This window comes from Schistocerca cancellata, chromosome 3 (genome assembly GCF_023864275.1).
Source record: "Schistocerca cancellata isolate TAMUIC-IGC-003103 chromosome 3, iqSchCanc2.1, whole genome shotgun sequence".
NCBI lineage: Eukaryota > Metazoa > Arthropoda > Insecta > Orthoptera > Acrididae > Schistocerca > Schistocerca cancellata.
Genome location: NC_064628.1, coordinates 64305959 through 64320982, shown reverse-complemented (window position 1 = coordinate 64320982; position 15024 = coordinate 64305959). Strand labels below are relative to the sequence as shown.

General features: G+C 38.4%; 1 protein-coding gene across 1 annotated transcript in view; it reads right to left on the bottom strand.

Annotated features, from left to right (window-relative positions):
* LOC126176978 (histone-lysine N-methyltransferase E(z)) overlaps window positions 1-12889 on the bottom strand; it is a 100768-nt gene extending 87879 nt beyond the window's left edge. Inside the window, exons 1-3 of the mRNA XM_049924193.1 lie at window positions 12736-12889; window positions 11927-12065; window positions 8696-8904 (exon numbers count right to left, since the gene is read on the bottom strand). Of these exons, the coding sequence (XP_049780150.1) occupies window positions 8696-8904; window positions 11927-12062 (345 nt within the window). The 5' untranslated portion in view covers window positions 12063-12065; window positions 12736-12889. The remainder of the gene's footprint in view (window positions 1-8695; window positions 8905-11926; window positions 12066-12735) is intronic.
* Between the last annotated feature and the right edge of the window lie 2135 nt (window positions 12890-15024).

The following is a 15024-nucleotide window of genomic DNA, read 5'->3' as shown; positions in this document are numbered from 1 at the left end:
AATGATTTAGAAAGTATGAGAAAAGCAGTCTGGGCCACATACTTCCACAAACTTTCAAATGACAGAAAACCGACACATGCATTCTTGCTCACCTGGACCTGAATCGTGGTGTAAATTCCGGCCGGAAGGCTGAAGTTTCAGGAGTGTCTTTTGAACACAAGAACTCTATTCCTGAAGCTGTTATGGAAGCAATAAAATCAATTTATAGGGACCTAGCTCACCCAGACCTCCTCCGAAAGTGCCTACATGGGTGAACACAGATCCTAATGTATCATTCAATGACAATAGCAGGACACGAGTGCCCAAAAATGTTTTTGTAGGCCTCAATACACTAAAATGGGGAATTAGTGATGCTGCATTAACATTTAATGATGGAAATATGGGAAGAAAAAGAGAGCTAAAACATCTTAACATCACTCCAGGCTACCACACTTTACAGGGCTTGAAGTTCTTGGAGAAGATAAGACTCGCCAGGGCACAGCATGCAGCTCAGTTCACCACCAAAGAAGCAAGATCAATCAGATAAAGGAGCTTTTGGAGAAGGAAGCTGGCAAAGATGGTGATGCTGACTATGCTGCTGGCTGTTTTTGCGACTTAATTTAAAATTACAAGTCAATTTTTATCATGTTATACTTTAAATGTGATTTTCTCAAAATGACATTTTTTATGCTTTATGTTCCTATATATACTTGTGATAGCTATATGAAACTTCGGCACCTATTTCATTATAATATATTGTACCTACTGAAGCACAACCATAGCAATAACTTGAATAGATGGCCATCTAGGGCATTACGTGTAAAATTATTTCTAAAAAAATTGCATAACTGAAAATACATATATATATATCTCCTTTTGTACCTCATCTCTTAATTCTGGTTCAGTAGGCATAAATAACACGGATACGACAACTGTAAAAATTGTACAGTGTTATCTTTATCGGTTCCAGAGATAAAGGTACATGAAGTAGGCTAATTTAACATTGCCCGCATAGGCCCAGCAAACTCCCCTTAATTCAAGAGGGGTACATAAAGCACAGTAAGATTCTTCAGTTTCAAGTTAACGCAATGACAACTGTAAGTGATCCACATGCAAAAGCAGCAATAGTACTTTTCCAGAAATCCGATCAAGTAATACAAATATTCCAGCTTTGTGACATACATGCTGTGTCAATAACTTTAAAGTCTTCACATGGTACACTAATGAGCATTTATGTGCAATACTCACACAGCACTGAACCATACATCAATAGGCTGAGAGATACGGCTCCTTATGCTGATGATTCACGACATATAATAGTGGTAGACGATGATATAAAGTCTGTACTGTGGCACCGTTGTGTAAGGCACTGTTGTGTGACAGATGAGCATGGCATACAAATACAGGAAGCAATTGATGCATTAAACCTCCATGTACTGAATTGGGCAGATGTCTAGGCATATTTAAAACCAGTGCTGGTACCACAGCCAACATTGACAGAACTCCCAACAAAACAGTACACAGCTACAAAAATCAACTTTTTGGAGAATCTTTCAGCATGATACTGGAAAAGGAGGAGATTAGTGTTAAATGTCCCATTGACAACACAGTCATTAGAGATGGAGCACAAGCTCAGATTAGGGAAGGAGGGGGAAGGAAATCAAGCATGCCCTTTCATAGATCCTGACATTTGCCTGAAGCGATTTAAGAACATCGCAGAAAACGTAAGTCAGGATAGCTGGACGCAGATTTGGACTGTTGTTCTCCCGAATGCGAATCCAGTGTGCTAATCACTGTGCCACCTTGCTCGGTTGTTACTGGAAGAGACCACAATGTGGTGACACATTTGTTAGATCCTGGTTTACAATGGAGGAATATGGGACAGGAAAACAATCACTTTCGATATAATTGTAAAAGACTTACTGAGAAAAATGAAGTGCAGAAATCGACCTTCAAACACTAGATGCTAACCAGAGCATAGACTACATGGCATAGACACTTACAATGATCTTGCAAAATGCACAAAATGTGGCCTTTCCAGTACAGAAAATTACTAGACATTGTGGCTTGCCTTGAAGTGCAGAGCTTACAAATCTGAAAAAAATGCTGTACAACTATGCAAATTTTATGAAAGAGTTTTACGACATGAGAAGGGAAAAACTAGATTACTGTTATATAGATCAGTCAAAATCAAATACACAGCTATCATAGATACCACAAAGAAAAGACATTGAGAACAATATGTTCCGAAGCAACTACAGCCTGATTAAAATTATTTGACAGCTGACATCTGTCGCTTACCAGTACAGTGTTGCCACATCGGCTGCCGCTTGGGTAAAGGTGACGTACTGAAGTGCTGTTCATGTTATGTGAAGCAGTGTTGGAAGCAACTGCCATCAGGTATGGTAGAAACATCAGTTTGTTTTAAGAGACAAATGACTGAACTGTGGCAGGTGATGCTTCTGTAGTCTTGAACTTACTGTCATTTCCTAACCTAACCGCAACCTCATGATAAGCAATGTAGCTGAGAAAATGGTGGTAAGCAACCTGCAGCAGACAAGTTAATCATGCTCAATTTGAAACTTTCTTGCAGATTAAAACTGTGTGCCGGACCTAGACAAACTCGGGACCTCTGCGGGTAAGTGCTCTACCAACTGAGCTACCAAAGCACAACTCATGCCCCGTCCTCACAGCCTTAATTCCGCCAGTATCTTCGTCTCCTACCTTCGAAACTTCACAGGAATTAAGGCTGTGAGGACGGGGCGTGAGTCGTGCTTGGGTACCTCAGCTGGTAGAGCAGTTGCCCGCAAAAGGTCCCGAGTTCGAATCTCACTCCAGCACACAGTTTCAATCTGCCAGGAAGTTTCATATCCGCGCACACTCCACTGCAGAGTGAAAATCTCATTCTGCATGATCACTTTGTTCACGGTGATTAAAGTTGACTTCTATGAGCTAAGTACAGACAGAAAAATTACAGTTTCAGCACTAAAAGCAAAATGTAATTTCTTGTTTTCATTAGTTATCTGAAACTACCCCCACACTGGCTACATGTGCTGACACGATACCAACCAACGAGCAGTTCTAGTTGGCACTTGGTTGTAGGTCATATGACACAATCTGATCCCGAATGAAAACAGAACAATGGAAAAAAAATAAGTGCTAGTAAAAAAGTCAATACGATGATGAAAATAATGCAACAAAACATTAAAAATAAAAATCTACATTTATACAGGTTAAAGAAAAGTCCAACAAATTTGGTGTGCATGTGGCAACACTGGTACACCAGACCATACTGCATAAAAGTGTCCAGTCTACGAAGATTTGTGGACTCAAATAACTGACAAGGGTACAATAAGTAAAAAATTGATAGACAAGGACAACTGGCATCTGGTGAATGAGGTAGCAAACAAGATACCTGGCAGAGAACTTAGAAAATATTTACATCGTCATCATCATCATTATCATTTAAGACTGATTATGCCTTTCAGCGTTCAGTCTGGAGCATAGTCCCCCTTATAAAATTCCTCCATGATCCCCTATTCAGTGCTAACATTGGTGCCTCTTCTGATGTTAAGCCTATTACTTCAAAATCATTCTTAACCAAATCCAGGTACCTTCTCCTTGGTCTGCCCCGACTCCTCCTACCCTCTACTGCTGAACCCATGAGTCTCTTGGGTAACCTTGCTTCTCCCATTCAAGTAACATGACCCCACCATCTACGCCTGTTCGCCCTGACTGCTACATCTGTAGAGTTCATTCCCAGTTTTTCTTTGATTTCCTTATTGTGGACACCCTCCTGCCATTGTTCCCATCTACTAGTACCTGCAATCATCCTAGCTACTTTCATATCCGTAACCTCAACCTTGTTGATAAGGTAACCTGAATCCACCCAGCTTTCGCTCCCATACAACAAAGTTGGTCGAAAGATTGAACGGTGCACAGATAACTTAGTCTTGGTACTGACTTCCTTCTTGCAGAAGAGAGTAGATCGTAGCTGAGTGCTCACTGCATTAGCTTTGCTACACCTCGCTTCCAGTTCTTTCACTGTGTTGCCATCCTGTGAGAATATGCATCCTAAGTACTTGAAACCGTCCACCTGTTCTAACTTTGTTCCTCCTATTTGGCACTCAATCCATTTATATCTCTTTCCCACTGGCATTACTTTCGTTTTGGAGATGCTAATCTTCATACCATAGTCCTTACATTTCTGATCTAGCTCTGAAATATTACTTTGAAAACTTTCAATTGAATCTGCCATCACAACTAAGCAAGACTGCTTATTTTGTGTTCACAAATCTTAATCTCACCCACCCAGTCTATTGTTTTCAACATATGATCCATAAATAATATGAACAACAGTGGAGACAGGTTGCAGCCTTGTCTAACCCCTGAAACTACTCTGAACCCTGTACTCAATTTACCATCAACTCTAACTGCTGCCTGACTATCCACGTAAAGACCGTGAATTGCTTGCAAAAGTTTGCCTCCTATCCCATAATCTCGTATAACAGACAATAACTTCCTCCTAGAAACCCAGTCATACGCCTTTTCTAGATCTATAAAGCATAGATACAATTCCCTGTTCCACTCATAACACTTCTCCATTATTTGCCGTAAGCTAAAGATCTGGTCCTGACAACCTCTAAGAGGTCTAAACCCACACTGATTTTCATCCAAATGGTCCTCAACTAATACTCGCACTTTCCTTTCAACAATACTTGAGAAGATTTTACCCACAACGCTGATTAAAGAGATACCTCTGTAGTTGTTACCATCTTTTCTGTTTCCATGTTTAAAGATTGGTGTGATTACTGCTTTTGTCCAGTCTGATGGAACCTGTCCCAACTCCCAGGCCATTTCAATTATCCTGTGTAGCCATTTAAGACCTGACATTCCACTGTATATGATGAGCTCCGAATTAATTTCGTCCACCGCAGCCGCTTTATTGCACTGCAATCTATTGACCATTTTCTCCACTTCCTCAAATGTGATCCTATTTCCATCATCATTCCTATCCCATTGTACATCGAAATCTGAAACATTACTGATTGTATTTTCACCTACATTGAGCAACTCTTCAAAACATTCCCTCCATCTGATCAAGGAATCCACAGGATTCACCAGCAGTTTTCCTGACCTGTCCAAAATACTTGTCATTTCCTTCTTACCTCCCTTTCGAAGACTGCTAATTACACTCCAGAATGGTTTCCCGGAAGCTTGACCCAAAGTCTCCAACCTGTTTCCAAAGTCTTCCCAAGATTTCTTCTTGGATGCTGCAATTATCTGTTTGGCTCTGTTTCTTTCTTCAACATAACTTTCTCTGTCTACCTGAGTTCTAGTATGTAGCCATTTTTAATACGCCTTCTTTTTCCTTTTACAGGCTGCCTTGACTGTGTCATTCCACCAAGCTGTTTGCTTCATCCTACCTTTACACACTACTGTTCCAAGACATTCTTTAGCCACTTCTGGTACTGTGTCCCTGTACCTTGTCCATTCCTTTTCCAATGACTGTAATTGACTACATTCAACTAACTGGTACCTTTCTGAGATCACTGTTATGTACTTGTGCCTGATTTCCTTATCCTTAAGTTTCTCCACTCTTATCCTCCTATATATGGACCTGACCTCCTGCACTTTCGGCCTCACAACACCAATTTCACTGCAGATTAAATAATGATCAGTGTCATCAAAGAATCCCCTGAATACATGTGTGTCCCTCACAGCCTTCCTGAATTCCTGATCTGTTATTATATAGTCAATGACAGATCTGGTTTCCCTGCCTTCCCAAGTATACCAATGAATGTTCTTATGTTTAAAAAAGGAGTTTGTGATTACTAAACCCATACTGGCACAGAAATCCAAGAGTTGTTTCCCGTTCCTGTTGGCCTCCATACCCTCTCCAAATTTACCCATAACCTTTTCATACCCTTCTGTTCAATTTCCAATCCTGGAATTAAAATCACCCATGAGCAGAACACTGTCCTTGTCCTTTCCTCTAACAACTACATCACTGAGTGCATCATAAAAACTATCCATCTTATCTTGATCTGTCCCCTCACAATGCGAATATACTGACACAATCCTAATTTTCTTGCTAGACACTGTCAAATCTATCCAAATCAGTTGTTCGTTTACATACCTTATTGAAACTACGCTGGGTTCCATTTCTTTCCTGATGTAAAGCCCTACACCCCATTATGCTATTCCTGCTTTGACTCCTGACAGGTAGACCTTGCATTCTTCCACTTCCTCTTCTTTCTCACCCCTTACCCAAATGTCATTAACAGCTAAAATGTCCAGCCTCGTCTTACTTGCAGCCTCTGCCAGCTCTATCTTCTTTCCACAGTAGCCCCCATTGATATTAATAGCTCCCCATCTCATTACCATTTGTTTGCCAAGTCATATCTTAGGAGTCCCTGGTTTGTCAGTTAGAGGTGGGACTCCGTCACCTCCAAAGGTCTGAGGCATTTTGCTCTGATTGTTGCCAGCACCATATTTAAAGTACCAGAGAAGCAGGTTGCTAGCCTTACTTACCCCGAGTCCCATTGAGTTTTACCCCTAATGGTTGAGGGACTAACCGGTGGATTTGGTAGTCTTCGCCGTATGAGCACAAAGGTGACCACAACTCAGAATATGTCCGAGATGCCCAGCCTTATTCCAAAGTAACTGGTATATTTACAGTCAAAGAAAAACCCAACTGTAAATCATAATGCTGAAGTCAAGACTGCGAGTGAGTGAATGAACATCACCATGGATTCACTGACCCAGGAATTAATTTTTACATAGAGGGCAAACAGAAGCAGAGGCTATGTAACTAACAATGTAAGAACTACGGCGGAATGAACAGGAACCTGCAAGTGACCAATATGGGTCTTACAGAAAGAGTAGGCTGTGGGAGGGTGGTGCAGTTGATCCATTAGGTTCCACTAGTAGACTCCACTGGGACTGCGGGTGACAGCACAAACTCATCTGTGGCTAGGTTGATATGCAATGGATTTGGGATTGTTTGGGTTTCCTGGAATTCCGGTTCTAGAGATTACAATGCTACCCCCAGCAGTCATGGACTCATTCGCATACAAGTAAGTACTGGTAGTGTGGGTCAAGAATGTATGGGTGCTGATAATCTCAATGTTGAGCATCCCTAAACTACACAGATACAGAATTCCAGAGAAGGTACTTCCTGAACAAAATATCTTCTGCAACTCTGATGTTTCCCATGTGGTTAAGATTATGAAATGCCACTAGGCCATCCGTTGTGGTGGTCGTGTAGATGAGTAACAAATGTAGTATCCCAGGTTAGGGGTTTTGGTGTTTTCACTTTTCATTTAACATTTTATACATTTTCTATTTCCTTTATAAATAATTTTACTAGCTACTGAAAATGTTTAAATCATAAATCTTGAACTGAATGTTAATAAAAGTTAAACACAACTTTCTGTAGCTATGGAAAATACAACTCGCATTAGATTCCAGGAGGTTGGTGTCAAAATTGTACACAATAACAAATAAATAAATCCAGATTCATGCTAGGAAGTTTCACTTCAAGATACTCTTGCTGCAGAGGGAAAGAGTCTGGGAAAATAAAACATTTAAATGGTGGCATAAAATCAAGCATATTTTTCATACTCTGCCCTACACTACATTATTTTCATGAAAGTGGCATCGTAAAAAATTTGAAGGGTTGAAGAATCATTGGTTTATCTCTTATTCATCTAAGAATATGTCTAGAGCTAAGGGGCGAAGAATCATTAGTTTACCTCATATTCAACTAAGAATGTCTAAGAGTTAACTCTGAGAGTTACGTCTGTGTGTGTGTGTGTGTGTGTGTGTGTGTGTGTGTGTGTGTGTGTGTGAGTGTGTGTGTGAGAGAGAGAGAGAGAGAGAGAGAGAGAGAGAGAGAGAGAGAGAGACCATTATATTTTTATGTACATGTTTTAATATAACATCACCCTATCTTAATTAAAACAGCGAATAACATTTCGAGGGAGGTACCAACATAAGCCGCAATTGGGCACTGAAAAAGTTGAAAATTTGTGCCTGACTGTGATTTACCACTTATGCAAGCAGTCGCCTCCACCACTTCAGTTGCCCAAACCTGTTCTTCGTATGACTCAAATGCTCACCTTATTGCACATTATAGAGAAGCAGCCCTGTCCACTTACCTCATTGCTCGCAGCATTACCCAAAAGAACAGACACAACACATATATAGTACATCTGTAAGCTTCACTGCTATTATACCCTAAGTGCAACTGTGCGAAAGGATCTGAACCTCTTGCGAGAATATAGGAAAAATTTAGTAAATGAGGTAAGTAGATAGGAAAGCCACTTCACAGTGTGTGATAAGTTGAGAATTTGGGTTGGATGGAGAGCATGCTCAGATAGCCAAAGGGGTTAACGTGACCACTTGCTTAAAGCAGGAAATCCAGGTTCGAGTCCTGGTGCAGCATGAATTTTCAACCTTTGCCACCAAATTATTTCAATGTCTAATTGCGGCTGATGTTAGTACCTCCCTTGAAATACAGGTGTTTACAGCCACTGTTTTTATCAAAAACAATGGTGTCTGTTCTGTCAGACACGTCCAACAACACAGACACTGCACATATATAGTAAAACAGTTACATCTACTTGAGAAGTGAATGAGAAGTGAAACATAAAAAGTGACAGCCACTAATGCATATACAGTTTTAGACCATTACGTTTATGATGTGACTTACCATGAAATTCTGCTGTATAGGAGCCCATGTGTACATAGTTGGAATAGGTGTAACAGCATTTATAATCTTGACAGGACTATTTTGCACTTCTCCATCACAGCAAACTACTTCTGCTTTTTTCATACAGTTTGCATGAGGAGGTGCTTCAGCCAAAACAACCCATATGGCTTTGCTTTCTTGCCAGCGTTTCTGTTCAGCGATAAGTATATCTAAATAGTAAAGAACTTTAATTTGGTCATTATTGTACACAATCACATAACATATAGAAACAGAGTACAAATTTTCCCTAGATTCCCAGTTTTACAAATTATTTGATAGCAGATCAGTATGTTATCAAATACTGGACACTTTCTGTAATCCCTTTGTAGTTATATTTGTATTTAACACCCGTATAGTCATGATACTGACACTTGATTTGTCAAGATCATTTCAAAACATACAAGATTTACACAGTCATTATGATAAACATCATACATACAAACCTGAATACAAAATATGAATGAAATTAAGAATAACAATGGGTGTTTTTAAACCTCAAACATATGAAATAAAATCTCAAGTTATTATGCTGATCAAGACTCAGCACCTTCAGTCAGTTCCATTACTTCACCACACTGCAACACTTCACCCACGCCACCATGAGGCCATATAACTGAAGAAATTTAATTGTAGAGGCCATATCTTTGCCTATAACAGCAACATAATATCACTCATCAACTTCACTGTGTGATCCGTAACTATAACAAACAAACCAAATTTGCAGTACCGCCTGTAGAATGTGACTCTTAACTTAGTTATGTTGTGTTACATGATGTCATGTTTGCGAAGCGTATTTGGAGTGCATCATGTTTGATGGAATTTTGTCACCTATGATGGTGCTCTCTAGGTCAGAATGTTTATGTTTGTGAGTTGTAAGTGATGTTAGTGAGGCATTGGACTTACTTTTACTATGTGCTCTGGAAGTTTGTTTTTGTTGGCTTGTCAAGTGAGTTATTTCATCATCATTAGTTTCTGGTTATTAATTTGTTTTCAGTTTTGAAACTGTTAGTTCACCATGTTGTTAATTGTTGGAAATTTAATTTTTTATTTAGGACTACTAAACGTTGCAATTCCGCCTGTCTGCTTTGACCCATAACTTTCTCAAGATGGCAAGGGTGCACTACATGTTGACCAAGATGCCACTCATTACACTCACAAACAATCATAAACAACACATGAAATAATTAACACCAGCAATAAAATGAAGCTAATAGGTCAACTGTGGGAAGTAGACAGTTCTGGATGGGAAGAAACTAAACAAATGACAACAAGAATATCGACACCATTCAAAAGTTCTTAACAGAACCAAAAAATGAAAACCATTGGTCTTACATAGTCAGCTAAAAACAAAGTCCTCAACATAAGGAAAAACCCATTTTCACAAATTTCACTTTACCTATATAGCTCAAACTAAGCTCTCAATACTAGGAACCCAAATATAGTTCGAAAACCTGATACTGTACATTTAAGTTGACCTGCTAACTCGAAGCCTGCAGTATCAAAAGCGAACACACATCCAAATTGTTATCAAATCGATTATACGGACCTTTACTTACAATATCTATCCACAGTAAAACAAACTAAAACTCACATATCTAATATTTGAAATGTACCAAAATCATCTGCAACCAGTCTAAATAACTGTTAAAACTTGCATAGGTACAACATGGTCAAAGCATGGTGCTACTACTTTTGGATGACCTGAAAATTATCAGCAGGCTTATAAAACAGAACAAAAAGGATAGCAAATGAGAGAGAGAGAGAGAGAGAGAGAGAGAGAGAGAGAGAGAGAGAGAGATGTAGAACTGTGTTTTATAAGGGGGGAAACAGCAGAAATCGAAAATAACATCACTGAAAGGACAACTGTATTATCACAGTCTAAAAAAATGGTAAATAAATTCACACATGTAGCTGAAAATCTTGTGCAGCAAAATTCACAGCCCTGAATTAGTCCACATATAGGCAAAATCCTAAAAAGCTCTCTACACCCTGCTAATGAGAAGGAAATGCTACACATGATCACTGACAGTATTACATCACATTAAAGGATGGTTCCTTGGTATCTAGTACATTATTACCATCGGCTGAAGCAGCTGTCGCTTACACGTGCGCTCACTGGCTTATACATTTTTCTACTAGTCACTAAGTGCACCTATTGACAATCCATTGCAGTGTTTGACCAACTGTTTCATAAACTAGTTTATGATATGACTTCAGATTAGTGGACCCTCCATGTGACCATCAGCATCATTGTTAAATGGTTATTTATCAATAACCAAGTCTATAATTTAACTGCTCCACAGTTTTAATTGCTCTGATTTATCTACAAGTTTCTGTTACTTTCAATGAATTTTGCTACGGCATTTCAATGTATTATGAGTTACAGCCTTTACAATCCTATGTTGAATAAACTGCCAAATTACTCTGAAGTTGGCAAGGTCATTTATTTTCATTTATCTGTTCTTCCTCTGCTCCTCCTTTTTCTTCCTGGTGGCTTTTTGTGGTATCATTAGCTGTTTTACAGTCTTCTTAAAGTGCCTTATTTTCACTTAACATAAGATGTGGTTGGCTGTCCATTATTTTCTCTTCTGATATGTTTGAAAAACTAGGTGGTCTAATACTTTGACTATGAGTGTCTCCTGAAGCTGTTTTCAAAGTTACAGTGGCACCTGGAATATGTTGTTTTTATAGCTGCAATCCTACCTCCAGGTGTGACAAAGTACTTCAAAAAGACGAAAATCCACTTAAATGAATACAACACACTAACTGCTTCCTCCAAGTAATGGCATATATTGAAGGCCCTGAAGAGTGAACTACTTGGAAAAGAATTCACTAATATGAAAGTAAGTAGTTATAGAATGTCAAAATGTTTGATTATATCACTGGTTCTCCAACGTAAATTAATCAGAACTATTCTATGGAAAGTACTTTAACCTAAATGTCGAACAGAAAATTTTAAATAGCATTTATACACACAAACCCTCTCACTCTATACCACATACACCAGTGTCCTAACTGTGAACAAAACAGTTGGTGCTTGGTAGTATCCTGTTTACTGTGGATGTACACTGCAGAGCTCAGTTAAATATAGCTGCTATTTCTCTTGTGCACCTACAAATTTTTGTCTTTTGCCAATGAAGACACATCAATTTCTAGTTAACCACAACACATGGTATTCCTCTGTTTACATACCGTTCATCTGTTTTCGGTTCTGATTCCAAGCAACTTTAACCTCATCTGCACGTTTGAAACGTTTCATCTGACGCAATCTCATGTACTCCGATTTCACACGTTTCTTCCATTCTGCTGAAATCTTCACTTTGGACATGGTCTGTGGAAGAAAAAGTATCATTACAACATTGTCAACATAAACAAATTGCCATATCTACAGACACAACTTGTTTGTCCCTATGGTTAACAACATACAGCAACCCTGTCTTATTAATATGACACCTGAGTTACCTTTCAACATAAGGATTTTGAAAGAAAATAAATAAATAAAACGACTAAATCAAAACAGTGGCAATTTCTGCCATACCATTTAAGTAAAAGCATATTATGAAAGACATTTACTAATTTACAATTTTCAACGAGTTGCTCGATAACACCACATATGCTATGGAAAACTTATTCTACGTTTTCTCAATCTGCGAACGATGGTACTTTAACAATATGACAATTTGCCACGGCATTCACAATATCTGTGCTAAAATTGGATCGGGCGAGCTTTACAAAAGAGACTGAAGCAAATCCTTACTGTATCGCAAACAAAACTACTGAAGGATAGTGTCAGTCTTCAAATAACTATTAGGATTCGTATGCATCATTGTCTTAACCTGGAGACGGGCGGCACTAAATCGTCGAGTTTGATGCAGTTTTCGAAGTTCGAGCTACTGACCAATACCTTAGTTGTCTTCATATGTGAAATGCTACTTTTTATTTAGTGCGACTGGAAACGATGAGGAAGAAAGATATGTTCCAAATTCAAACTGTTGACTTACTTTCTTTGGTTATTAACACGGCAACATAAAATTTAAACAAAAAACTGTCACTGGATATTGACAAACATTTAAACCTATGTCACAAACATCCGAACACCCCTCACACAAGCACACTGCACAACACTCCATTGGCGGGTTTCTGAGACGTTGCAAATCGTTGGTATCGAATCGTTCCGTTTTTGGCAGTAATCTCTACTTGCTATAAATGTTATCTATGATAGATCAGAATGAGAATTCACGTAGATATTCAGGTGAACGGAAACTAGACAAACGAAACATAAAGTACGAAATTTGTTTAAAGCGTATTTTGTGACTGACGGTGACGTCAAACTCTTACATACCTTCAAGAATATATTCGCGAAAAACTGAAGGCGCTGAAGTTGAGACCGCTGTTCAAGAATGGAGATAAGACAGACGTTAAGAATTATCGACCAATCTCTTTGTTAGCAGGTTTCTCTAAAATTTTAGAAAAAGTTCTAGAAAAGTCTGACATTTCAAAGAAAAATGATATTTTCTACGTCACAATATGCTTTTCAGAAATGTCAGAATACACGAAGTGCAGTAAACTGTGTATTAACTTTTTTTCCCATTTCTGTACGGTAAGTACATCATGAGTTTGGACAGGTCAAGTTTTAATGAAATGCTGTACATATTCTATAACAATCAAAAGTAATAATGACGATAATAATAATAATTATTATTATTTATTTAGTTTTGGTCCTGTGACATCTTATAAAGATATAGGACAGGTCTATAAATGACAGAGAAAGTTAAAAATTACACACACACACACACACACAGATATATATATATATATATATATATATATATATATATATATATATATATATATATATATGTGTGTGTGTGTGTGTGTGTGTGTGTGTAATTTTTAACTTTCTGTGTCATTTATAGACCTGTCCTATATCTTTATAAGATGTCTCAGGACCAAAACTAAATAAATAATAATAATTATTATTATTATCGTCATTATATATATATATAATAAGATCAATACAATGCTGTGGACTACAAATATCTAAATTATTACAACATTACGAGTACAACTAGTACACTTTAATAAACAAATAATTGCCATAAATTGTTTATTAATTTAAAGCACTCCGTCTTCAGGCCACGAGTGTCCTACCGGGACCATCCGACCGCCGTGTCATCCTCAGTGGAGGATGTGGATAGGAGGGGTGTGGGGTCAGTACACCCCTCTCCCGGTCGTAAGATGGTATTCTTGACCGAAGCGACTACTATTCGGTCGAGTAGCTCCTCAATTGGCACCACGAGGCTGAGTGCATCCCGAAAAATGGCAACAGCGCATGGTGGCCTGGATGGTCACCTATCCAAGTGCCGACCACGCCCGACAGTGCTTAACTTCTAATCTAATCTAAATCTCACGGGAACTGGTGTATCCACTGTGGCAAGGCCATTGCCCTGTTTATTAATTTAACATTATAAAATTCTGTTTTATTCTGAGAGGTATTCATTTACAGAGTAGAAACTGTGGTTTGTTAGAAATAACTTCAACTTTTTTTGTTGTTGAACAAGCTGTCTTGCTTTACCAACTTGATGTTGTTAGGAAGGTGGTTATACAACTGTGTGTCTCTATGAAGGACGCTCTTCTGCTAGGCTGATGTTCTGGCATATGAATGTTATTGCCATTTCTTGTTGTGTTATTGCACACAGAGCTGTTCAGCTGATAGGCATTGGAAGTTCTTAAATATTCTCTTACAAAGACTATTGTTTCAAACATATACAGGCATGGAAGGTTCAGTATATTTAGAGCAGCAAAAAGAGAGCGGCATGAATCTTGCCTCTTTATGTTGCAGATGATTCTGATAGCTCGTTTCTGCGTTTTGAAAACAGATTGACTACAGGGTGCATTCCCCCAAAATATTTTTCCATATCGGATTGCTGACTGGAAATGTGCGTGATGTTCTTGTTTTACTATTTCTCTATTACAGCTTGATCTTAGCATCCGTAGCATGTAACAAATTGATGATAGCTTGGTTGTAAGAGCTTTAATATGTGTATTCCACTTGTGATCACTCTGCAGATATATTCCTAGGAACTTAATATCATCAACTAATTTTACAATGTTGTTGTTTATTTTCAATGCATGTTCATTTTGTTGTTTACGGTGGGATATATGAAAGTTCATGGCCACCGTTTTCCCAGTGTTAATTACAAGTTTTTTTCAAAACAGTGTGTTAGCTCCAGCAATGATGCATGTGTAGTTAACTGAAGCTCTTTTTGGTCTGACCCTGTAATCAAAAT